The 26,312-nt window shown below is 37.5% G+C and overlaps 1 protein-coding gene across 3 annotated transcripts in view; it reads right to left on the reverse strand.

Annotated features, from left to right (window-relative positions):
- GRID1 (glutamate ionotropic receptor delta type subunit 1) overlaps nt 1-26,312 on the reverse strand; it is a 604,451-nt gene that overhangs the window by 302,999 nt on the left and 275,140 nt on the right. For all 3 annotated transcript variants that reach the window (XM_061373714.1, XM_061373713.1, XM_061373715.1), the window contains one exon: nt 9,192-9,476. In XM_061373714.1, coding sequence (XP_061229698.1) covers nt 9,192-9,476 — 285 coding nt within the window. The remainder of the gene's footprint in view (nt 1-9,191; nt 9,477-26,312) is intronic.

Consider the following 26,312-nt stretch of genomic DNA (forward strand, 5'->3'; position numbering starts at 1 on the left):
TTATCTGTGTTTGCATTCACCTCCACATGAAAAATCAGTCAAGCTTCATTTAGCCTTCTTGATCACTGGCCCCTTTTTTTTTCAGCTAAGGAAAAGTATCTTGCTTTCCTGCTTACTATCACAAAATAAAAGATTATCTTGAATTTCCATGAGGGCTACAAGAATGGCCCTTCTGATTGTTTTAATTCACAGTATGAATGATATTTATTTCATAGTCCACAAAGATCACTGCAGTACAGAATATTTACAGTCTTGTCTTATGAGAAAAGAAAAAAGAAAACACAAACAGGAGGGAGGAAGGAAGAAAAGAAAAACCGCAGCTATGACTTTACATTTAAATGCAACCTGGATTGCATCGATCAGATCTTTCCAACAGCCGGGTGTTGAATAAAAAGCTGGTTCTGCCTAAATAATTATGCTACATTATATATACAAAAAAAATTCAATAGTCTACTGTTTTATAAATATATGAATATATCACAAGCATACGAATACTGTGTAGGAATGCTAATAGCACATATTTATTGACAGCTACACGATATATAGAAAACCATTTTAACCCTCAGGACCCTATAAAAATTACATCCCATACCATATTTTTCCTCTAAAAAGATTTTAGTCATTTTACATTCATTGTGGTCCTCAAGATTAATCCCTTCTATGAAAACAATGACTAATAATGCTTTCTCTTCTCTAACATACTCAGTCACAATGATTTTCAAAGCAGAGGAGAAACAGAAAGAATCATTCAGAGTACATTCATTCATTGTTTATCATTGATCATCAGAGAAAAGGAACAGTCCTGGCCAAAGAACTAGCACCAGCCTACAGAAAGGCTGCTGAAGAAAGCCAGCAAAGCCATAACAAAGCTTAACCATAAGAAAAAAAGAAAAAAAAAACACAGTATCTAAATACAAGCATGAGAAGGAATAGGATTTCTGTCTCAAGGAAGACAAAGCCCTGATAGAAAGCCACACCAAATCTTAACTGGGTAAAATAAAGAAACCATTTCCACTCAGGTAGGAAACCAAAGAATTCTTGCTCAGTGGCACCAGAAAGATTAGTAGGCGGGACTGGACAAAGGCAACAGGGAGCAGAGGAAATATGTTTCCTTGATTCCATATATGAGCTCATACATACAATTACATACAAGCATATACACACGTGTATGTAAATATACATACACTCCTGTACCATTGCCTTGAAAACCATATATAAATATTTATGTTGGTGTGTATATATGAATTCTCTCCCTCCCTACCAGTTTCCATGAAAGACAATAGAGACTGGGAACTTATTCACCAAAGTTTATTGCACATTGAGATATTCGAATACTTTTCTCAGAATGTTGCTGCCTGAAGCCCCACATACATCCTCCAGGACAGACTTCAATCCTTCTGCAGTTCAATTTCCAGCTACGCATTTATTGATCAATGGATATAAACATTCATTCTCTAACAAATGTGAACTAAAGAGAATCTCTTCTGGAATTAGTTCTTTGGATTCCCTGTTCAAGTACACCAAATCATCCTTACATTTCTCCTTGCCATTTTCACATGTCTGAACAAACAGTTCAGCCTTATGCCATGGCTTGAAAAGTCAATAGACTGAAACTATCATTAGTCAGGGAAAGGAAGTCCAAGAACTTCAGACCTTTTGCAGATGACATCTACAATTTTCAAAGACCTCTCTGTTCAAAATGAATTCATTTGCACCCTCTGGTTCCAGGCTGCTGAAGTTTGCACTTTCTTTAGACAGTGTGTGCTGCATTATGAAACATTTCTCTGTTTCCCAATAAAAAGGAGAAAAAATAGAGTCACCAATAGCCACTAGTTTCCGCAAAGTTGCGCCTGGAGTGTTCACTAAAATATTACAATGAGTTGAAAATGAGAGGGTAAGGAATGCACAATGAGTGCTTTCAGGACTAGATTAATAATCACTTCCGATCAGATGACTGACCTGAAAAACTGGTGGAAAACTGCTTTTAATAAAGCCTTTGTTTTTTTCATGAGCATCAACTCAGATATATACTTTAGAAATCTTTTAATACAAACTGATTTTAAAAATAACTCTCCCAAATAAAGAATTCAAACCTTCTGCTTTCAAAGTGTCACTCTACAGCTTTTTGAATTTGACAAAATACTTTTCAAACTATTTGAAAGGTCATAATCACTTCCTTATCTTGCCTTGAATTTACAAGCAAGGTAAGTTGCCTGAAATTGCCCAACCTATTTATCAAAAGATCTCTGACTGGCTTCTAATACCACTGAACTTCCAGGTAGACTATGACAGCACTTATTCAAAATAAAGGCTTTATCATAACTTCAAGATCATTTGCATATCATATCAGGCCTTGCCCTGAAAGCATTTAGTGAATAGCTTTTATGGGACACAATCTCTGTCCACCACTCTCATACCCTGCCAGAAATTATGGAGGGGGTTAGAGAGGGAGAAGCCTTACATCTGCTACTGGAACAGTTACATACCTTAAAAATAAAAGTACTAAAACTAATTTATAAGAAATAATTTGAAGTAAAATTGACTTTCTTTAATTACATCTAGTGTTATATACTGTGATGCATTACTAAATAAAAAAACACTACAAAAAGTGACAAAAATCTATGCTTAATTTAAGTAGGCCAATTACTTTAAGTGCTGCTACAGTCAGAAAAGTGATTCAAGGATAAACACAGGAACACACAATGCTATTTCTTCAATAGCTTTCATATCAAATTCAGTGTAAAATTCAAAAGGTCAAATTATATTTTTTCCTCTACACCATGTTATCACAAACTCCCAATGGGACTTGAAGAACTTGGCTGATTTCTTTCTTTCCTGGAATTCTCTGCAGCAGCAGTGATGATTACATACTATGTTATAAGAAACACTCTTTTCATGGGAAACTCTTCATTTTGCCCAAGTAGAAATTAAATATTTTATATTTGTCTGAAGTCTAGACATCCAGTATCCCCAGTTACACCTGAATACCTAGGTAGTGCAGAATTTTTGTAGAATAAATCCTCAGAAGATTCTGTTCCTTACTGGATGAAAAGGTGCTTAGGCCGAGTCTGTTCCTCCTTTTATCATCTCACACAGCAGCATCAGTGGCAAAGATTATAGAACCATAGAATACAAGGTTGGAAAAGACCTCAAGGATCACCTGGTCCAACCTACCCCGACAAAAGCATACTCTAGACAAGTTGGCCCAGCACCTTGTTGAGATGAATATTAAATTATTTAATGGTGGGGAATCCACCACTTCTCTGGGGAGATTGTTCCAGTGGCTGATTGCTCTCTCTGGTGGTGTCAAAATTGCTGAACAGACATCTACCAACGCATGTGCAACTGGTTCACTCTTAAGCACCAGATTCCCTGTATTGGCATTAAACAAAGCATCCTCACTGGAAAATACTGTAGAGGAATGTGGCAGCCCTAGTCATGCAGAACTGGCTGCCTGACAGCTGCAATAATGATGCAGAAAGCAGAAGATAACTTACGTTACACTGACAAAATTGAAAGAAATATTAAAGACGATTAAAAAAGTAAAACAGGTTAAATGGAGCACCTCCTGTGTAAAGACAGGCTGGGAAAATTGGGGCTGTTCAGCCTAGAGAAGAGAAGGCTGCGTGGAGACCTCATAGCAGCCTTCCAGTATCTGAAGGAGGCCTATAAGGATGCTGGGGAGGGCCTCTTCATTAGGGGCTGTAGTGACAGAACAAGGCCTAGTGAGTTCAAACTTAAACAGGAGTACCTTAAGTTAGATATAAGGAAGAAGTTCTTTACTGTGAATGTGGTAAGGCACTGGAATAGGTTGCCCAAGGAACCTGCAAATGCTCCATCCCTGGCAGTGCTCAAGACCGGGTTGGACAGACCTTTGGGTGACATGGTTTAGTGTGAGGTGTCGCTGCCCATGGCAGGGGAGATTGGAAATAGATGATCTTAATCTCCTTTCCAACCCTGTTTTATGATTTTATGATGAAAGTAGCTTATGTGAAAATGTTTTACTCTGCTTTTATTGTGACAGACAATGCTTCACATCACGACTAATTTGCAGTTACACATGGACTGGGTGAAAGCACGCACTTCTCAATTTTTATTACCCTATTCCTTTGCAAACTAAACAGTTGCAAGAGTAGTCACCTGTACAAATCGATCTTTACAAAGGAGACAATATTCCAGGACTGACAGATCACAGAATCATAGAATCATAGAATAGTTAGGGTTGGAAAGGACCTTAAGATCATCAAGTTCCAACCACTGAGAGCAGAATACCTGTAATTTCCTATCAAGTGTGAGGCCCTTGACAGGTAGGACTCAAAACTGTCACGTAATTATTGTAGGAAACAAAATGTACGAAACTCAGCATATTGAAAAATCAAGATCTTTCTACATAGCACAATTCAAAATTAATGTGGCATCAATTATCATAAAGAAAAAAAACTCTAATCTTAAAAAATAAAATCATTTATAAATGAATACATTGTGGGTTTGGCTTTTTTCCATGTACTTACAAAGTTCCATATATAGATTTAAGAAGTTCAATATTCTTTAAAAGTTTCTCCAGTAAAAATTTTTTATAACACTTTTCTTAACCAGATAACACTCAGTTATTGACACCAAAAATTAAGAATAAAATATTACAGCTCCTTTTCACACATCTAGTTTCACCGACAAAATGGAGTCATTAAAAAAAAACAAAACAAAAAAAACCAACAAAAAAGCAAACAAACAAACCAACCAAACAAAAAAACCCAAAAAATTGTCTTATGCTTTGTACTATGGTCATGTGCACATGTATGTAGGAAACCAGAGAGACTCAATATAACTACAAAGTGCTTTTCAACAGGAAGATTAAACTAATGAAAATAAAGCTATTACATTACATTTCAAAAATATGACTTGGTATTCATCACTGTTTTCATTTTCACATCTAGCCTCCAAAATCCTTCTCAAACCCTTCTTCTAACCATACACCTGTTTATTTACTCACCCTAGAAGCACACTTTCAACTGTTTATTACCCAGCTGTATCTTAATGTGGGCAGCACCCACTGCTTTTAACATATACTAACTTTAGAGCTTGGTAAGATTATTTACAAAACTTGTCATGCTACCAACTTTTGTGTCAGAAAATTTGTTTTCTGATGCATCTACATCCAAGAGGTCAGCAAAATAAACCTTTACACTTCCCAGCAGACCCTTACACACTGATGCAATGTATGTAGAGGCACAAAAGATGCTCCTGTAGAGGAAAAAGCAATTCATAACACATCAGAACAGCTGAAGAGAAATCGATCTGGATGACAAAAATGATGATGATTAGGATGACACAACAGATCTAATTTCTGTTGCAGGTTCTTTAACAGATTAGTAGACCTAGTTCCACAGAGCACCATCTGACAGCCATTGACAAACTTAGAATCAACTTTGTGTTTTCCCCAGAAAATTAATGTCAGATACTACAATTGAGCATGGCCTTTTTATAACATTTAAAGTAAAATAATGTATCTATCATGACCGGGGTCCCTTAAGCGCTTACTGTTATTGCCATAGTCCTGACTGTGCCACTTAATTCTGCTCTCTAAAGAATTTCTACAGAAATTCCAAACACCAGTTCAGTCACACTGGGAGGGAAGTTTTACTTTCCATTTCACACATGGGAAAAGCAAGCATATACAGGGGCTAGAGGGGCTTCTCAAGACGGGTTGGCATGGCAGGGACAGAAAGAGGGATCAGACTGCCTCATTCTGACCTTGATCTCCATCAGCTCTGCAACACATCAGCAAGACAGGAGACTTATCTATGACTTGAACTGCTATAGTGCCTAGTCATCATTTTTGCATCAGGTAGCAGTCTCGTTAGCAGAAAGCTCCTTTTATATATCAAGTGGAATAAATTTCCACACATCCTCTGAAATTATGCACAAACCATAAGTGAGAGAAACAGAAAAACAAGGGTTGAGTCAGGAAGATGCAATATGACATCAACCCTTATCTTTTCTTATACAAATACAGAACTATATGGTTATGGGTCAACTGAACTTTCCCCCACTGGTACTGCTCAGTGCAACAGTATATAATCGAGAAGAGTCTGAATGCTGTAAAAATCAAGTCTGAGGTCTTTGAAAGGTCACTTCTCCAGAACCAAGCTATTACTCATTCCTTGCACTTATCTATTTCTTCACCACAAGTGACACAATCTAAAAGCTGGTTTCACATTAGGTGGAACACCACAACTTTTACCCTGTTTCTACCATTCCCAGTTAGCAATTGTTGTCTTTAAAACTTCAGAAACTTTCCTGAAAAACCTCTCAGTTTTTTGTTGCAGCATTTGAGATATTTTACTGGAAAGGACCATATTCTTTCACTGAAGTTGTGCATACAGATTTCTTTCTGTAAAGTAAGTGTTAGGAGTGTAAAACAATGTATATTTTATCATAAGCATAATATTCATTGTCCCTGTCCATGGTAGGAGGGTTGGAACTAGATGACCTTTAAGGTCCGTTCCAACCCTAACTATTTTATGCATTGGTGATTCAGGGGCTTGTTAGGCTGTTCAGTATTTCTAATTGCCAAGTCTGTTACTTTTCCTTAGTTTAGCCAGTGCAGTAATTATAATCAAAAAATGCATGTCTGATAAAGGACAAGTAATTCCTGTGGTGAACAATTTTCAGTTCCAGTTTAACACAGCACTACTATAAACATGGGACTTTTTTAAATTGTGCCATGTTTATTTTGTTTTTAGAAAACTTGACAGTATCCACAAGGAGGACACTAAGGTATTAGCTGGTTTTTAAGAGACCAGCAGATGAAGAAATTAAAACATTACTCAAGGAAATAGTGTATTTTCCAGATAAATATATCCAGACAGCAGGTAAAGAAGGACCATTTATTACAGCAAACCACAGAAGCCCAGTGCTGGAAACTCTCTGCAATCACAAATATGTATTCTTGAAATTAACTGCTTCTTCATTACTGGAAATGTGTAAGCATGGTTCTGCTGAAGCTAGATAACGAGGGCAATGGGCATGCCCTGGAAGCCAGGCTGCTGTTCTTGAGCTCAGCATGCAATCTCCTGGGAACTAGATTATTTATCCCTTCTTGACCAATGCCTGCCCAGAGTTGGCAAGGTTCAGTTGGTTTCATTATAGAAACTCCTCACACCAAATTCTTCTGAAAAAAAAAAAATAAAAATCCATCCATTGGAATGGGTATAAGATGGTGGTCACATCCAAGAGGGAGAAAGGAAACAGTATTTAGGCAGCTGCAGTACACAATGCACTCTCAGCTGGAAGGAACAGAACACCTGTGGCAATTTTCCATCCCCTTTTAGTGTCTTACTGATTTGGACTGAAGGTCAGTCTGTGTTAAATGGAAAAGATAAATTTGATCATAACTGACTTTACACAGTATTTGAATTAGGGGTTTCAGGATTTGGTACTGAGATGTTAACTCTTTGCAGAAAAAGGCAAAGACACAGCTGTACTGCTGGAATCGGTGATACCACAGCTCAGTAACCAGATTTGCTATCAAGGAAAACGGGTAACAGGAGTTTATACATAGAACATCTGGGGTATTACCAGGGCTAGGATTCCCAACCCAGAGGTTGAAAGATCCCTAACTCTTTAAACTTTTGGAAGTTTAAAGCTACAAATCAGCAGGATGAAAACAACAGTAATTATAAAAAGAATGGTTGTAAAGCATCTATTTAAGATTTTTTTTTCATTCTTGGAAATAACTCTTAGAATAATTTTAACTTTTTAAGCCCAATCCTCTGCTACTTAACAACTTTATTAGCGCTATCAGGAGACCACCAAAAGAATACCTACCACATAGCTTGTGGTTTTTGCTTTCAAATCATTCACTTGTCAAGCATTACATAGGACAGTAATTACATAGCAGTTTATTTGCTGGGTTGCTAGATTTTTGACTAAGAAGGCATCATGGCAGCCATCTCATGAGTAAAATAATTCTATACAATTAAAGGATGCTACAGTTTCAGTTGATTTCCCACTTAAAATCACCCTCATCATGTTTGGTCTACCTGTCGAAGAAACAGCAGTGACATCTCTAACAGTTGAGAACAGAAAGCTGTACCCAAGACTTTCAGAACTCATCCAAGCTTAGGAGGCTTTGCACAGCCAATTTTTTTCTATCATTATAAGAGATGAATGCAAATATGAATCTTCTGCAATTGTGGAAGACTAGGTATAAGACCCAAACTGCATGCACAGATGCACATAAGATTATTTTTCCAACTGCAATTTAACCTAGTCTCCTTTCTTTGTATTCTGTTCATAATAAGCCACCAACACCAAAAGCTACTCATCACATTTTAAACCAAAAGTGTCTGCAGGGTCTTAAAATATACTGTAGAACATTCATTTTCCCCATTACATCTTTTTACCTTACATCTATTGTAGATCCTCCACCCTAAGATAAGAGTCCTGAGAATACCACAGAATTACATCTATGCAACAATGCTCATATCAGTTGAGCTGGTGGAAGGGGTGAAATACAAATAAAATTATACACACAATTCCCGTTCACTCTAAGAGCTTGGCACAATGAAAGATTTTTTCCATTCATTCTTTACACCCATCATAATTTGCTTGGGCAGAAACTCCTTTTCCTCAAGTTCCATCCCAAAGTCAAAATTTTGCTAAAGGAAATGCCTTAGATATAGGGAAAATATTAACTCTACCTTTGGTTTAATGCCAGGAAGTACATCACTGTGAAATTTAGCCCAAACGGAGAATAGTGTGAGGAAGCATGTGAAAAAAGAAACTGTAAATAGTTATGAAAATTAATTTTTAAAGAGAACGGTACTCAGCTTTGATAGAAAGTGTTTTCTGGGAATGGGTAGAGGCCATGTTGAACTTCCTTGCACAGCTGTGACCCCTGCCAATCAATGTCAACACTTCATTAATATTTTACTGAAAAAGTGTGAAATGATTCAAACTTCAGCTGTCTTGGTAGGTGTTGCTAAGCAACTTTGCTGCTTGTCTGAGAACTAGTTTTCACAGCAACCTTTCCTTCAAACAAAAGACCTGCATCCACTTGAAACACTTTCCCCTTTGTCAATGAAGAACCCAGAAAGCTATATCCCACCTCTCCCATTATATTTCCCTCCCTGTCTCCCAGTTAAGAAGAAACCAATTTAACAGCATCTGAAATTCTCCACTTTACTTACCATAATCACTGTCATAAAATACTATGAATTTCTGCCACCGCAGCTCAGTGACCAGTTTCAGCATAACATCATTGAGGCGGACTGGTGGTCGGGCAGCCAGCGTGTACTCCTCTTCCTCCAGGCTGGGGTTCAGGTGGCAGGCTGTGCGTGGGGAGCCTCCTGTGTTGCGCTGGACAAAAAGGTGTGGAATGTGCATGGCATCTGTCAGGGACTGCAGGGCATTGGCCGAGGCACAACCAGTGGACGTCACTAAGGCTAAGATCCCCAGAGTCATCAGATCACAGGCTGGAGAAGACAAGAAATAAAGCAGGGTTAGAACAAACTCAACAATTCCTTTTACAAACTTAGATGCTAAGAAGGGGACAAGACAGGCAATTAGCATAGAGCTGAAATTACTTCTATTACAGTATCAGCTGCAGCCTTTCAGAGTTAGGTCCTGTACCTTTACAGAAGGAGACAGTATCTGCAATCTGTATTGATAAGACAGAGGACATATAACATTACTGCTGTCATTTCTTCAGACAGGAGCCAATGTGGACAGAGATTATAGCCCTTGTTTCAGGCCATTCCTAGGGGAAGCAGAAACTGAGCTCCTGTCTTTTAAAACCCACTTCACTGCTTCTATTTCTTAATCTTTCTTGTGCACACTGGATTAAGACTTTGGACAATAAAAAGAAATTTCGTTTGTTTCAAGGATTTGTCTTACACAGTAGAGTTTTGAAGGATTTTTTTAATTAATGAAAAAACATTCACTGTGCATCTCACAGTAATGGAGAAACAACAAAGGTACTTGTTAGAACAAAGGCAACTCATGAATGACTAAACAATTATTAACAACACTGTAGCTGTCTTCAAAAAGATCTAGAAAAGCACGTACTGTTTAAAAATACAGCATATATGTTTAAGCCCATTTTCTTTTGAGAAGTGTTAGTTGAGTTTGAAACAGGACTCTCAGGACTCCTCAAAATAAGACAAGCTAATATTCAGCTGGGGCTGGAAAACATTTCCAGCCAAGGCCCCCAGCTATAAATCAGCAGCTATTTAGCCAGTGGTGGTGGTAAGACTGTGTAAGTCTAAGGCAGCTGTTGATTCCTGTTTTCACTAGCCCTCTTGAATGAACAGCATCAAAGTTGGCCCCTGGGAGCTCAGCACAGTGAGCGCTCGTAAGTTAGCACTGCACCAGCCCTGAAGGTCCCCCATAAGCATTTGGCACTTCCTACTCCTCTCTTTCTTTGAAGAGAGATGGGGGTAAGCTCAAGGTTTCAGTAGCTGTTTCAGCCCCTAAGCACAGCTGCACGTGCACAGCTTGCGCAAAGGAAGCCAGCCACTCTGCTTCCCCAGGACAGAGGCCCACCCTAATAAAGCCAGACAGAAGGTCTGGAGATGCTTCTGTCCAAACAGAAGGTCTGGAGATGCTCCACAATCCTCCTGAAGTTTAACTGAGCTTGCTAACAGTGGATAAACAAAATAACAGTGCATAATTCAGAGCCACTCCAGGACATGCAGAATAGCTGAGGGCTGGAAATACATTTTCTAGACGGAGAGGGAAGGCTGCCCACACTGGTGCTTGTCCCGTGCAAGGTGACTGCCTCAGCATGCAAGACAGCAGGCTGCCCATGCACGGCATGTGGTGTGTGACTGCCGGGGCTCATAACAGATCTGGTAATGCAGGACAGAGGTGCTGCCACCCTGTTACTGATTTGCTGGTCTCCAGTGGAAACGGACTAAGCAGAAACGTAGAAAAATGAACACGAATTGAGAAGATTTGGTTTTCCTTCTCTAAACAGTATATCTCCACTTTCAGAGGCCAAAATTTTAAAGGGACAGGATGGGTTATGAATAAATATATATATTTTATTATCCTTTCCAACCCTAACTATTCTACTATTCTATATAATTAACAGTACTTAAGAGTTAATTATCAATTAATATTAACTACATAAAGCCACCATAATTAAATACATTAAACTGTTTCTAATGCAACCAATGAACCACTTCACCAAATAACTTTTTAAACCACACAGAAAATAAATATATTTCACTTTGATATGGGATAACAGAAAGAAAGTGTTTGATCTTCCTATGCATAGAACATTCAACATGTATCCTAATGCAACAGAGGTAGATGAAGTACTTTTGGAATTATTTCTTTGATGGTCTTTACAATAAACATATGTCAGTTGCATTATCTAAATTTACTCTGTGCTGATTATAGTTATATGAAATTGTTCTTTGTTTTTCCTGAGAGCTGACCTGATTTAACAGCAGGAAGGCATTGCATTTGCCAAATGGGAGACCCAGGTTGGGAACAGATTTGATTTCCCAGGCTTCTTGCCAGAGAAAACTGAACATGTCATACAGGTAATTTATTTAGACACAGTAGGGGGGGGAACAAAGAAGTGGGAACAGCGGGAGAGAACAGCAGAGCTGAGCTATAAGCCCCTGCAGAGATCACCAACCAGTGAGCTTTGCTGCCACTGAGGGTGAGAGAAGCAAGCCACATGGGTCTATAGAAGGAATAATTTACTTGCAAAGCAGACAGAAGGAGAGAAAAAGCAAAACCTTTTCTGATGGGAGGCTGCATTCAGAAAGTCACTTATTTGTGGAATACAGATCTGATCACCAGTTGTGTAACAAGAGAGAACTGCATTCAGCAGTTGAAACTAATCAAAAGCTGCTTGTTTATTAGCAGCAAAATGACAAGAGGTTTGACAGACCACAGCAAATAGGTGCCCCTTATCTCCCAGCACAGCCCAACCAAACATGGATGAAATATCTCCGGAAAGACTGTTTTGGTTGAGGCATTTTTGCAGTGTTTTGTAGCTTTTGTACATGGGTTAAAATGAAGAATTAGTCAACCCGCTTCTACATCCTGGTATTTTGTAGATTGATTATGTTCTGCCTGAAAGGATATGCTACACAGTAAACATTATCTCCTTGCACCTTTCTGTTTTAAGATAATACAGTAAGCAGTAAAAAAACTAATATGACTAAGCAAAAAAGGTTTCATGTTTTCTGAATTGCTTTCTTTAGATAAATTACAGAATATGAAACAGAATATACCATATTTCTAATAGAATTCTTCCACTACATAAAAATACAGTGGATTCCCAGAAGTTCAACCTCTCCACATGTACTACACTGAAGGGTGCAAATAAGCTTTTAGAATATAAAGAACAACAGTACTACTTTCTAAATCAGTTACACAGACGTGAACAGCTACATAACAGACTCCAATCCATTAAAGAGTCATTAACTCTTATGACATCTTTTAATTTCTTAGAAAGAGAATGCTCAAGGATTATACAATCCCAGAAGAAAATTCCGGTGACAAATTTTTTTAGGATTACCCCCTCATATCTATACTTTCTTGCATACAAAACTTTGACATGAAAAAAATATGTGTAATTTTCTGTTTTATTTCATACTGGCTATGCATTTTAAGCACCCCTGCCTATGTGACTAATTCTGTATGTTAGTTGCAGTTTCATAAGCACTCAAAAGAACCTTTAATTTTGGCACATTAATTTAGCCCCCATCTTGATTTCCTTAAAACTGAAATACAGAGATTTGATGTGCTTTGGTCCATGTCAACATACTAACATAAGTGAAAGCAGAATCAAAGCACCTTGAGTTCTTTAGTGATCATTAACTACTACAGTTGTAGTTATAAAAACTTCCCATGTTATAACTAAGCTGCTTTCATATTTATTTGTCCTAGAGATATATTTACATAGATAAGTTTCAAGAAACAAAGCTTTTGAAGTATTTGTTCCACAGATAAAAAGATACAACATTCTAGCAATCCTGCCTCCCGATTACCTTTCTATGTGAATAGCAATAGTTACTAGTTTACTGTACTGAATGCTTTCACTACCATCAGGCTTCATTTTAAGAAGATACAGACATCCTACATAGATGTAGAAATGTAAGAAGTGTGCCTGTTATGATGAAAACATGAACAATGTCATACAAAAAGAATAAATCTGCCTTCATCTACTTGAGCAGATTAAATTGCATCATGGCAGTTGCTCATCAGCATTGGTCTCCATTAACAGACCATCTCCCAAGATTATACTTGGATTTCACTGAAATTTCCCAGATTATTAATCCAGTTTTTAGTACCTTCAGTGAAGTGTCTCTCCTGACCTAACCCTTTTAAGTCAGTTTTCAGAAACTCCCTTTTTCACATCTCCTTGACATTTTACATCTTGAACTGTTATTTCCATTGGAGTTTCACAGGACACTGCTCTCTTCTCCATCTATTGCCTTGGTTTGGGTTTTTTTTCCATTTAGCTTTTCCCTGTCAGCTTTGTAATGACAACGGCAGAAGTAATATAGGTTAATATATTCTGGGCCTAGAATCATAAAATAGTTAAAGAGTTGGAAAGGACCTTAAGAACATCAGCTTCCAACCCCCCTGCCACAGGGAGGGACACCTCACACTAAACCATGTTGCCCAAGGTTCTGTTCAACCTGGCATTGAACACCACCAGAGATGGAGCTTTCACAGCTTCCTTGGGCAACCCATTCCAGTGCCTCACCACCCTTACAAGTAAAGAATTTCTTCCTTATATAAAATCTAAACTTCCTCTGTTTAAATTTTAACCTGTTACCCCTTGTCCTATCACTACAGTCCCTAATGAAGAGGCCCTCCCCAGCATCCTTACAGGCCCCATTCAGATACCGGAAGGCTGCTATGAGGTCTCCACGCAGCCTTCTCCAGGCTGAACAGCCCCAACAGCCTGTCTTCATACAGGAGGTGCTCCAGTCCCCTGATCATCCTCATGGCCCTCCTCTGGACTTATTCCAACAGTTCCATGTCCTTTTTATGTTGAGGACAGCAGAACTGCCAAGTGAGATCCATGAGGGCAGAGTAGAGGGGCAGGATCACCTCCTTCGACCTGCTGGTCACGCTCCTTTTGATGCAGCCCAGGGTACGGTTGGCTTTCTGGGCTGTGAGTGCACACTGAAGATGGCTCATGTTGAGTTTCTCATCGACCAGCACCCCCAAGTCCTTCTCCACAGGGCTGCTCTGAATCTCTTCTCTGCCCAACCTGTAGCTGTATCTGGGATTGCTCCGATCCAGGTGTAGGACCTTGCACTTGGCATGGTTAAACTTCATGAGGTTGGCATCAGCCCACCTCACAAGAATGTCAACGTATCTCTGGATGCATTGCTTCCCTAATTTTCCTATTTGTTTTACTTGACTCTTACAACATAGAATACACACTAAAACTTTTCTCTCACTCTGTAACCCACATCTCTAACTGTAGTCATGTCCCATTAGGACCACACTTCAGCCTAGCAGAGCAGCTATTATTTTTCAGACTGCACATTACACATATGACCTTTTTAATCAGAGGACCTCCTCATGGCAAATGAGATGATACAAGAATTCTGCTTTGCTACAATCGCATTTAAGGTCTTGCTTTTCTACCATTGCCTTGTGTATTGCCATCCTATTTCTGAAGACAGGTATAGATGGCAAAAGCCCGATTTGGCACTGTCTTCATAGGGATATTTACATTCCTCAGATCTCTCTAATGAAATCCCTCTCACTCCAAACTGCAGGGAATCAAAATAATCCAAAAGAAACTTGTTATCTTAACCCTAGCAATGTGACAACATGACCATCTTTTAGTCTCCCTTTCAGTGGTTTTGTATTATTCAGAAAAGGGCAGAAACTTCTTCCTTTGTTTCCACAATTATCAATAGACCAGCTGCCACTGTAATTCAGATGTAACAATATATCCAAGTACCGGCATTCACAGTACCTCTTCAAACTTCATTGCCTTTCCACCTCTCACTCCTCTGTATCACTATAGCTGGTCCTACCCACTTTGGACACCATCTGATTACATTTGATAAGTCCTATGCAAATTGTTTATTTTTACGTTTTTTTCTTCTTTTTCATTTTGACTAACCCTGAGGAGGTCTTTAAAGCACTGTAAATGGAGAATCATCCTAATCACAAACAACTTGAATTTTTTAAAATGTCACATTTGAAAACTGAGAGGTTGTTGCTTTCTTGCTCAGGAAGATTTTCAAATGAAGGAAGAGAACTGCAGAGCTGGCAAGAGAATGGAAATCCAGCCATACTGCATATACCTGATATTTCTGGTGTATTACTCTGCAATGAAATTATTAACAAAGTTGGCACTTAAATGTTTGTAATTAGGTTTCAAAGCTATCAACCTGCTGAGATAAGATGAGGGACTTCATGCTTGCCTTACTATCATTGTCTCAGTCAATCTAGCAGAAAACTAATTTTTCACATTGTTTATCTTTGAAAACCAGCAGGGAAAAATCATTTTATCATTAAAACATCAAATTCCAGAGAAAGTAGCAAGTTCAGGGGGCATGAAGGCAGAATGGGATCTATTTTGGGAACCTAAATCCCAGTATTGCATGAAATCATCAAGGCCGGTAATTTATTCTGCTGAAAGTGCATAGTTAGCAAATCTACTAACTGCCCTAACAAACACAAGCAGAATATCATGCACTATACACAAACACACACAGAAGAAACTAGCTATTGTATTATTTATGTGTACAAAATTTAATTGGCAATTTTGTTTATTAGCCAGCTTACATATAAACAGTTACACAGAGAAGTTTTGGAGCAAGCACTAGAATAGCACAGAGTGAAGAGATAAAAAATCTAACAATTCAGAAAGCTGATAAACTGTATCCTTTATCAAGATGTAAGGTCTGTGGGAAACATATCCACAGAGGTATCCTTAAATTAAATGGAAAAATTCCTTCTGGGAGGGTTGTCTAGAGCACTGACATAGAAAGGATGATGATACAAGGAAGAAAACTGCAGCACACCAAGCAATATTTGTAAATCAAGAGGTGACGATACAATTTCTTCAGCTTAAACCAAATTAACACAAGCCAGAGAAGTGAACATTTTTACACATATCTAAACAAAACCGAAATGTTCCTACTGTAGTACACAGGAAACCTCTATGAACTTGGAGCAGAAATCTACAGGTAATTCAGTCACACAGAAAAATAGCAAAAGCCTATTAGCTATCAACATTTTAGTTCTCTTTAAGCCCTAAAAGGCCTTTACAATTTAAACGGTTTTGTGCAAAACCAGTCCATCACGCAGACAAAATTATCAAATACTCTTGTTAATACCACTGACAATGCTCCTATTAAAAATATTAATATATAGAAATATTCACTCCTGCTACTGGTGAGTTAAGAACAACATCAAGCTTAGTCATCTAAGCGCTTGCTCAAACTGATACTTCACTAAATGGGGTTTCCCAAAGAATATGTTTTTTTCTTACTTTGCATTTCATAATGTTTACTTACTCTTCAGCTACTTTTATTAACAGAGAAAAGCAATTCATAATGAATTTGCATCATTAGTATGTAATGTGCTATGCAATTGCCCTTCTTTTGGATACTCAGCAATAAACATATTTTTCTGTGTTCCCTTTCTGTAGGCTTTTACTTACCTTTATGTTCTGTACTTACACTGTTATTCTTCAAACAACTAATTTATTATTTTTATTATGAAAACCCTACATAAAGCTATAGATACTTGTCACAGAGTAACTTTTAATAAAGAGAAAAGATAACAAATATAGACAACAAAAATCTTTAATGTAGCGCCTTTATTGCTCTATCACCTTATATGAAGTGAAGATGAATATTTCTTACTCCATTACACAAACCTTCAATCAAAACAAAATGCATCTTACAACAGGAAAGCAAATTCACAAGTAGTCTACTGTGATTTTATGCAAAAAATCAAACCAACCAAAACCACTAACTACTCCAACTTAGGAGTGTATGGTTTTGGGATATAACATTTGAGAACGTTAAGTAGTTCCTCCCTTTTATTTTGACAGCTTTTCTTCTGTATCTGGGACCAGGATACAGGCGTTCCCAGATCCCAGAGCCCTTGATATGATTGTTTTGGAAGCCACAGGAGTCTGACATAGCCGTACCATAGCTCTTGATGGCAATTGTGTTCCCCATTTGCTAGCATTTAGAACCCAAATCTGATGCTAAGTCTTCTGCCAGAGATGAAAATTTCAAATCATAAAAGTATTCCCCATACATAATAATGCACTGTGAGAAGAGCCTTGGAGAGCACTCGTGACCAGCCTTGCCTTCAAAATACAAACACATCCACTGATTAACAGTGCAGAAACTCTTGCAATAAATAAATAAATAAATAGCCAGTTTGAGAACCAAAAAGGACAGAACAAGCCTGGAGTCTATCAGACAGAAAACATTCTTGTGGGACTTCACAGAAACACAATATAAACTTAAAACAAAAGAACCATGATCTCAACAGAAAGGCAAAGCAGTGCTGAAGATAAAAAGAAAAGAAATATAAGCCAACCTGCAGCAGGCTCATTAGTATATACACATGGGGAAGACACTGCCCACAAGGCACACACTACCAGTAATTCCATGTAAATTAGAAAAGCACATTGCTGATTTATGTCAGGCTCTTTTTTTTGACTGCAGCTATGGTGGAAATATAACATTTGCCAGCAGTGGAACTGTTACTGTGAGCCCTCCATGGGTGGTTTTTGTCTACTTATGTGTCCTGATAACTACCAACCACAAACATTACACTAAATTATTATTTTATTGTCTTAAAAACCTGAATAATTACCATTTAGCTTGTTTCTGAATTCTTTCTCCGTCCTTCATTATCTCCTTTCTTCCTTAGAAAACACAAGATTCTATTATCTTAGGGTTTTTTTTCTTAGCAACTGAACCTTAGCAACTGAAATAATCCTGGCAACTCATCTGTTAAACACATTCTTTTTCTTTTAGAAAAACTCGTTATATATTACATGGGTAAAGTCCTATAGCAGGATTCTTCAGTCTCCAACTTAAGTGAAATTCTCAGTAGGTCAGCTTAATTTGTGATCCAAGAACTAGACAGACATCATCACTTACATTTTCTAAGATAATGATGGTTATTTCAGTAGGCTATCAGTTATGAGGAAAAGATTCCAGAAAACTACTACATACATTCAAGAAAAACCATATGTACACACGTTAGTTTGCATAGATATGTGTACATGCAATCACTGTATCAGAATATCCCTGACAAAGCAGCATCTGAAAATACCTCAAAAACTAAAGAAAGCATGAAATGTTGAAACGTTTGCAGAAGATCCTCCCCTCAGTTCTTAGGCTGCCTTTGTATGTTTTTTACAGCATTCAGAGGCCTAAGCTAAACAAGGAGGATGAATAAAGGAAGGAACATAAAATGAATGGGTTTTAACATGTGTTTTTCCTATTTTTTTTTCCTCCAGAAACACGCTATTTCTTGAAGAACAGAAGCACACTGGTGATATTTCTCTTTCCTTGTGCTGCTTTGCCCACACTGCCTGTTAACCTCTTTTGGGGTCAGAAGCTGGCTCTCTCTTGTGTTCTCTCACTCCTGCGTGTTCAGAGCTCTGAAGGTGCACCTTGCTACTGCTCGTTGACACTGGCTGCATAGGAGAAGCAGTATTTAGATTCTCAACTTGTTTTCAACTATATGCTTTACTAGCTGATGTTTACTACCTGATGCCATGTGGGCCAATTCTCAGCATGTGAACTGTCAGAGGTCCCCTGATATTACCAGAACTGTTCTTTATCTCTAAATACCTATGCCTCAATTCCTTCATTACCCCCTTGGTTCAGCATTTTCAGTAAGTTGTCATTGTTGGCTTGCACACACACAGACAGATCACTTAGTTTTGGTATGAAGGCTGCAAAGCATTCAGATTTTACAGGACCTATAGTGAACAACTACAACTGCATAAATTCTTTCTCTAGAATGCATACTGACTTCAACTAGTGGAGGTTTAAAGCAAAGCAAAAAAACACATTTCAGTGCGTAACAATGTTCTTTGTGTCAGTATCAACCCACTAAATCAGCAACTGCCATCCTTGAAAAACTAACCAGGAAGAGAAGCAAGTTAGAACTCTTCTGTTAAAGCTTATGCAGATGAAGAAATGATATCAAAATGGTAAGCAATACACCACAGAGAAGGAAAACAGTTATCAGCATTAGATACGGGGCTTTCACATAATTTATGGGAGTGTATTAATAGCTCTCTTCAGTCATTAATTGTGTAAAATAAAACATGAAAGTCCTCTCACACCAAGTGCACAAGTAAAACTGCTCTACTATCAAAGCAAGTTTTCCATACAATTGAGTGATGCCATCAAGTGGTTAACAAATGCACCACCTGTTTTTCAAGTAAAGTTTTGGGGTTAATCTTCATTAAGCACACTACTTTGTGTGAAACAGCTACCACCATGAAATCAGTAACAGGCATACTCCACTGATAAAAGTGCATTAATTGAGAGCATTAGTGACAGATAAGAGATGGCCTTATTTTTACAAAAGACAGATCTGATACTGCTCTCTAGCTCCTCCAAAGAATGTAAACAGCCTCTGACAGCAGAAACAGCTTCATAGCTAATAATCTACTTTACAGCTGATTTTGCTATGGGCTTTGCAGTTGAGTAGATTTGGAAGACCACAAAAGGAAAGACTGCATAATGTATGTATTAAAAACATGATTTAAACAGCTTTTAAACAATAATTTAGCCATGTGAGTCGCTAAAGATGTGAAACATCACAGAATTCAAACATGTTCTGCTTTTTCTGAATTAATTAATAATATCATCATCATCATCCTCCTCCTTAAAGCAGCTAAATAGCACCTTGACAGTACAGAAATTCTCCAGAATAACTGTACTTCTGTTTTCTCAACAAAAAATAATTCCATTAATAATGGTTTTCTCCTGGAATTATAGCTTGGCATGATGTTTAAAAATGTGAATAGGCATTTCTGGTAATTTTGAACAGAACATGTTTTTACAGAGCTACACATTAATGACAGTGGCATCAGTACGGTTTTAAGGCAGTAAATGGAACTGAATCAGCTTTGACTTTTTTTATCTTTTCCCCCTCCAACACTAGTTCTGCAGTAGAATTAACTGCAAGCCATCTCAATTATTCAAGGGACATAAGCAATGGCTTATTTTATTTCCATTCTTAGCAAGTTATTCAGTAATTAAGTTTTCTTTCGCCACACAGTTTGTTCCACACAGAACAAACTGTACTTTCTCATCCTCTGCTTCTTTCACCTGTGCTTTATTACAAATCATAATGATACAGAAGTAATTTTTTTCATACCTTCATTAGCATTCTGCAGGGCATTCTTGACTTTGCTGACTCTTTTGGGCCTAACTTAGATGTAAACAGTGTTATTTTAACATCAGCATGGTTCAGGCTCAGCTCTGGCATACACAATAGGAAAACACTCTCCTACCATTTACAAAAAGCAGTCAAATGCAGCAACTCCAGACAAGCCAATAAAACTTCCTACTTCTTTGGCACTGAGAAACTCACTTGTATTTGGAGCAGTATTGACAAGTAAAGAATATGTTAGCCCTGCTTGCCTGTCTAATTAGCAGCAATGATACATACGCACAAAAACTGACAATAGAAATTTCAAGCAGGGGTGGTCTCCCCTCCTGAAATTGTTCTGTGTTATGCCTTATGCTGGAAGCAGGAGAATGAATGTCAGCCTAAGAATCATGACACTGCTTCTGAACTACAAGATATTTCTGTATTCGGTTGTTTCCCCAGCATATTAGGAGCACGTGTCACTCATTGCACACTCCTACTCACCTAGAAGTTTTATGCAAACCAAGACACCGACACATTATCTCTTTTGCATAACCAACTTGCCATTATGCCTCAGTAAGACACCTATTTGAAAACACCAAATTCAAACAACTGCAAACACCACTCCAAAGGAGCATTTCACATCCTCTGACTTAAACTTTAAGCAGAAGACTTGACAGACAGCATACAGAACATATACAATACTATCAGGGCTGCTATGTTATGAGTAGCTAAGTGTTATGAGACTCAAGGTAAATTCACAAAAGCCCTAAAACTCATCCTTATGGTCTCATCTATGATTTCCCCCTTCCAACAGCTGCTACTTCTAGCCGTGGACAGCAATATTATGTAAGGCAGATGAGACATCAGAAATCAATTCATATAGCTGGGGAAGCACGCCCATGGTGAAGGAGCCAGTTTATCCAAACAACATTCATTTGTTTATGCCAACTGCTGAAAGACTTGTAGTGTTTATGAAGCTAGCTGTGACTCAGTACATATTTATAGCATATATTTATTGACAAGTTTTAGGGGTCAACCTACTGAAAGATCTCTGCAGTGTTTCAAGTACTTACAATTGTATTCAACGATTATGCAAATATCCCAAGCCTACCAACAATCTAAAACTGCTATTTCATTTTCTAAAATCTACTTCAAAAGGAACACTTTCTTCTTTCCTCACCCATGAAAACATAATGGATGCCAAAATTAATTTTGCTCAATACTAAGGAAAAGATCCTGTCCTCACCCAGCATCAGTATTCCTTACATAAAAAACACTTTGCTTACAGATCTCAAATCCCCATGACTATCCAGTGCTACAAAATGGGCAGCATTAAAATATTACAAATCTGCTTTCTCCTGTTTCACTTTTAGCAGTTGCTCTAGGGTAAGTTCAGACACCACGCATAACTTTTTTAACACTTAATAAAGCTACTACAAATTATTGGAGTCTTACTCTGAATTTTTATCTCCCCTTCAGCTCTGCATGAGCCCAATCAGGGAAAAACTTCAAAACCTACAAATTTTCAAGAGTTCCCATCTGAATACATGGAATTAGCCATTTGTTCAAATGTGTTTTAAGACCTGATAGTTCCTACTGTGAACCTTACGACAGATTTTCATGAAGTCTTAATATTTATGCACTTCTTACCCAGAGGTTGCTTGAAGATCAAGCCTGCTCAATTTATGCTTAAATGAAATCTCACCTCTTGAAAGTTGCCCCTATTTTGAACTACACTTTTTTATATACATATACTTTGGTACATTTGGTTGTTGAGTTTTTTAACCATCACAACCTCCATCTCTGTGGTTTACAGGTGTTACACTGTGGATAACCAGGTTTACCTTATACCAACACAGATGCAGAATATTTCTTTACTCTCCTATTATAAAAATTGTTTTAAAAAATTTCCTAATTACACCTTGCACCTAAGGTTTCTCTATACAAGAAAATCACTCTAAAGAAGACACCAATATGAAAACTAACAACATACCCTGGAGTGCTGCAGTAACTTCAGATATATATTTCTTTTTAGTACAAGATTTTTACTTTCCCATTGTTCAGCTAGTTACTGGGTTCTAGGAAATCACATAATTTTATTTTTTTTCTAAGCACCCGTATCATAGCTGTGAAGGAACCTATTAATGTAATTCAAGTTTCAGTGAGCTATTCAAAGCAAAATTTACTTTTTTTATATGTATGCATATAAGCCTCAAAATTACTTGCTAAAGTGCTAGGTATATTAAATCTATATGGAAAAAGTCAGCTTTATACAGTACTTCATTGAACAAAAATAAATATGTACTAGTATTTTATTCCACTGATCTCCTATTCTGCCTTAAATGGTATCTATTACTGATTAGCTCATCTAAACATCACTTTGAGCTTTCCAACCTCTGTATTTTTTCCTTCTTCACCTTCATTACAATTACACAAAATACATCTTAAAATGGTGTATCTACAGTTAAAATACTGTGCTAAGAATTAGAATGATTTATTAATAAAAGGATGACAATTGATGCCACTATTAAAGTATTATATTTTTAATGACCTGTAATTAATTGTAATGCTTACACATTTATTGAATAATTTCAAGCAAATAAGATATTAAGTTGTATAAACTTGATATGAAACTAATCATTAAATTAGATTATAAATCAAGATTATAGACGACATGATGGAAGAGAGCTAAAAAGATATTTCATCACTAAGAAAGCCTAAACTGGCTAATCCAGAAGAAACCACATACAAAGGATCTTCTGTTAAAATGCTTGACCTTCAATTGAAAAATATTGTTTCACCTAAAGGGTCTTCTCTCAGCTGTTACACAATTCTTTCAACTACATCTAATTTCATTAACTATATACCAGAAAAATGTCAAAGCAGATAACAAAGGATAACTTGAGCCCCACAACATTATCTATATTAACATGTTATTATTAACATTAACATGTTATTTCACCCCTGATTAGGTGCTGCTCAGGCTATGTTACTAACTGGACATTATGTTTGCGTATAAAACGTCCAGGTAACTTTCTTAGTCACAGATTAAAACAAAAATAATGTTGTTCCTATTCTCCTGACACAGTATTTGAATGAATCAACAGAAGCTGAAGAGAGCTATCCATATGCTGTGTGGTCAGAGGAACTGATCCTAAGGAACAAACAGTTACTAAGGCATTATCACATGTAACAGGACAAGTAATGCTTGCTAAGGAAATCCAGTATTACATCTTCCTAAATCTGTTTCTACAGGGCATTGTAACACCAGTAACCATTACTTGTCTGGAGAGTTAAACACAGATTGAACAAAAATGCTTAAACCGACAAGACAAACCTCATACCAAAGCAACTAGCACCAATTTCCAACCTGAGCTTGCAGAGATACTGGTTTAAGAAAACGAAAAGATGCATTCCAAACACAGAAGCAGAAGGAGCAGATCAGTGAAGGATCCTCCTTTCAAACAGCAACTTTTTGCCAGTTACAAAATAATAAATTACTTATTAGAAAAGTTATTTTCTAATCAGAACTACCAGGACCAATGAGGTTTTGTTTGTTTGTCACAAGTTTCTCCCTAAGTGCTTTTACTATGTCTCTCAGTGTACATTCATTATTAGTTTGTACATATTTCCTGAGAATATATATTATAGTCACATTCTCAAGACACATTAGCCAAGTAAAAAATTCAGAAGCCAAATGTTAGAAAGTCACAGCAGCTACAGCTTTCTTGTGATTCCCACACTGTCTCAAGCATTAGAGAATTTTACTGAGAGCAGCACTCAAATCCTAGGACCACTAAAAATCAAGTTACAACAGGGCACCATAAACAACACAACATCAGCTTTAGAGCCTAGACATTCTGACAATTACTGTGTTACATTCCCAGCAGGGCTAAGCTTGTTGATTTTATTTGAGGGGGCTCTTTTTTCAGTTATCATTGCATGATTGTTATACTTGCTCTTATATTGTTTCTTTTATTGTGCATCACGTTTATAAAATCACTGTCCCATCCAGAACACACACTATATACACCAGCCCAATTGTGACATTCTTTGTACCTTTTATTCTTTTCTAATAATCACTGAGTAGTTTTAATAAAATATCTTGACCGTAAGGTGGAAGGATGGAGGAAATCAATGCTCAGGACTTTCCCCTGGAGAATCTCACTTCTGAGTTCCAATAAGCTACACAGCTGGCACTGTGGGCTTTTAACGTTTCCCATATCTCTCCAAGAAGTGAGGTATTACCTTCTGAGGTTAGCTCTCCAGACACATCATGAAGATGCAATTTATGAGATCTCAAACATTGTAGCCTGGTTCTGCAGACTCAATAGTTACTATTAGTTCTTCAACAGTCACATCTTATTTATAATGGGTCTTACACAAAGATGCAATTTCATGAGCACTAGATTGGGATATAATTTTTCATTCAAGGATCATTAACAGTTAAAATAAATACCACAGCTTTTGAAGAAGAGGCAAACACAAGAAATACTTTGAAAATACTAACACACTCAGCTTCCTGCCTTAATATGATTTGCTTCTTATAAACTGTCGGGGTTTTTATCATAACCATAACCAACCTTTGTTTCAAGAGCCTTCCACAGTCCCAGGTGTTTGTGGATCTTTCCATTGTTGCTTCTATATTACCACTAAAAAATGATTTCAAAAATAAGAGACAAGAGGAAGGGAGAATACCCATTTTTAAATTGGACTTTCAGCTGCTGTATAACTTTTTACAAAGTTCATGACCTTGGAAAGAAATCACACATTGTAAGTACACCAGTTCTGAAGAAACTTTCAAAATAAAATGATTCACACATAGCATTTTTCATATGAGCTTAATAGCACAGCAGATGCAGTTTCCCCATGAGGTAAATCATTCACCACTACAGCACTCCCTCATGTTCAGGAAAGATCTACAGTTTGTTTTTCCCCTTTCTTTTTTCTCTCATCAGGTATGTTAAGGGTTTGCATTGATTAATGCAGCCAGAAAATTCTTTTTCTCTCTGGTAGCAGAAACAGTACATTCAGACTCTTCTCATCACCAATCTGAATTACCACCATAGGCTTGCACATTAGCAGCTTGTCTAAATGCCTTCTAATATTGTTGTCCCTTTCAAACTTTGTCACAGCTCACTTACCTTCTCTCAAATTATGTTTTAAAGCTAGGACTGGGACAACCAAAGTTTTAGCTAGGTCTAGCTAGTGTCTTGTCTTAGAAAGTTCCTAAATTTTCACAGACAGGTTCTTCAGCAATGCAAGTGCACAGCTGTGCTAATACACACTTTAGAAAGCAAATATTAACTCACCCCTGCCATATCCCCTAAAGTAAGTTCTATAGAGAGCTTAAGCATTTTCTACAGTATTTATTATACATCCGGTACTATTAGCCACTTGGCTTTTGGACCTGATTCATCTGAGTAAGGAACTTCTTTGAAATTAAATGGAATTTATTCACCCCCCAGGATGAAAATATTTTGCGCAACCAGAAATACCTCCTGGATGTGACATGTCAGCTGATTTCTCAGGGAGGTATTTGTCAAGAGAAGCACTCCATCGTTAGATGATAAGAACAGTTTTATACAGTCCAAATCAACATCTTGAGACCAACTGCCTGGTAGACAGTGAACCTGCATGTTTACTACTCTTTGAAATTCCATGGAAACCAGTCTTATTTATATATATTAACCCATAAGTATTTCTCAGTTCTACAAAAGTTATTTTTTTCCACCAACAGCAGGGTTCCTTAGCTGTACAGCCCAACGCATAATACATTATCCTTGGCCACAGTACCAATGGAGGGCATTAATGAAGCCCAGTCCTGAAGCAAGCTTAAGGTTTGGGGGAAATTTACACCCTGCTATACTTGACACATTACATCTAGGTGGAACAGCAGCATATATAAAATGCACCTCTCTCACAGCCCTCTCCTAGTGCAG

Source organism: Neopsephotus bourkii, unplaced genomic scaffold, assembly GCF_033783945.1.
Source record: "Neopsephotus bourkii isolate Nb327-2 ecotype Australia unplaced genomic scaffold, CSIRO-AGI_Nbou_v1 NB_1634, whole genome shotgun sequence".
NCBI classification, from domain to species: domain Eukaryota; kingdom Metazoa; phylum Chordata; class Aves; order Psittaciformes; family Psittacidae; genus Neopsephotus; species Neopsephotus bourkii.